This window comes from Merops nubicus, unplaced genomic scaffold, assembly GCF_000691845.1.
Source record: "Merops nubicus isolate BGI_N331 unplaced genomic scaffold, ASM69184v1 scaffold24333, whole genome shotgun sequence".
NCBI classification, from domain to species: domain Eukaryota; kingdom Metazoa; phylum Chordata; class Aves; order Coraciiformes; family Meropidae; genus Merops; species Merops nubicus.
This window is the reverse complement of record NW_008598659.1, coordinates 5,958-7,168: the sequence shown is the minus strand read 5'-3', so window position 1 is coordinate 7,168 and position 1,211 is coordinate 5,958. Positions and strand designations below refer to the sequence as shown.

General features: G+C 62.8%; 1 protein-coding gene across 1 annotated transcript in view; it reads right to left on the bottom strand.

Moving 5' to 3' along the window:
• Positions 1-287: 287 nt before the first annotated feature.
• Positions 288-1,211, bottom strand: part of LOC103769895 (proto-oncogene Wnt-3) — a gene marked incomplete at its 5' end in the record, with an annotated part of 2,958 nt that continues 2,034 nt past the window's right edge. Inside the window, one exon of the mRNA XM_008937135.1 lies at positions 288-767. Within this exon, the coding sequence (XP_008935383.1) occupies positions 288-767 (480 nt within the window). The remainder of the gene's footprint in view (positions 768-1,211) is intronic.

Genomic DNA, 1,211 nt, shown 5'->3' with positions numbered 1-1,211 from the left:
CGGCCTGTCGGGCCAGCCCCCGGAGGGGAGGCAGGAGTTGAGGGGCTCACTGTGCCCGCAGCACCAGGTCCAGCCTGGGGAGCCCCTGGGTGGGTGGGGTGCTGGGAGGCTTCTCTGCAGCGCTGGCGCCGGCCCTGGGAGGGTCTCTGCCCTGTGCAAGGGCGTTAGGATTCTTTGCTGCCACCCTTTGAAGCGTGAGGCCACCATGCGGGGGCTGGTCACGGGGTCCACGGACCCCTCGGCCCTGCTCTGGGGCACCCTCCCGTCAGGCGGAGACCTACCCAGGGTTACTTGCAGGTGTGGACGTCGTAGACGCGCGTGCACTCCTGGCAGCTGACGTAGCAGCACCAGTGGAAGATGCAGTGACACTTCTCCTTCCGTTTCTCAGTCCTGGTGTTGTGGCCGCGGCCGCAGCACAGCAGGTCGCAGCCGTCGATCCCGTGGGAGGTGACGTTGCACGTCCTGTCCCTCGTCCCAAAGGAGCCCGTTTCTGGGTTGGGCTCACAAAAGTTGGGGGAGTTCTCGTAGTAGACCAGATCCCGCTCCGTGGGCGGCTTGAAAAGGGCATATTTGGCCCGAAGAGTTTCTACCCACCCCCGAGACTCTCGGTGCTTCTCCACCACCATCTCGGAGGCGCTGTCGTATTTGTCCTTCAGGTAGTCGCCGATGGCGCGGAAGTCGGGCTGGGCCCACCAGCAGGTCTTCACCTCGCAGCTTCCCGAGAGGCCGTGGCACTTGCACTTCAGGTGCATGTGATCCAGGATGGTCTGTCCAGAGGAGAGGACACAGCGTGGTCAGCAGCAGCTCGGGGAGGCCGGACGCGGCTCTCGGGCCAGAGGACACAGGGTGGTGAGCAGCAGCTCGGGGAGCCCGGACGCTGCTCTCGGTCACCCACCTTTGCTGCCTGGGCTCAAAGGTCTGACCCGAGCTCGGCCGGCAGCTCCTGGGAGCTTTGGTGTGTGGCAGAAACATCTCTAGATGGAGATGTCAGGCTGGAAAAGTGTGACTGAGATGGGGAGCTGCTCCAGCCATCAACCTAATCCAGGCCAATCCAATCCCAAAGTCTGATCCTTTCAGTGGGGTCCTCCCTGTTGTGTATGTGAACAGTCACAGCCCAGGGAATCGTGGAGTCACAGAACTGCTTAGATTGCAAAAGGTCTGTAAGATCATGGAGTCCAACCCTGACCCCAGCACTGCCAGGTCCCCGCTGC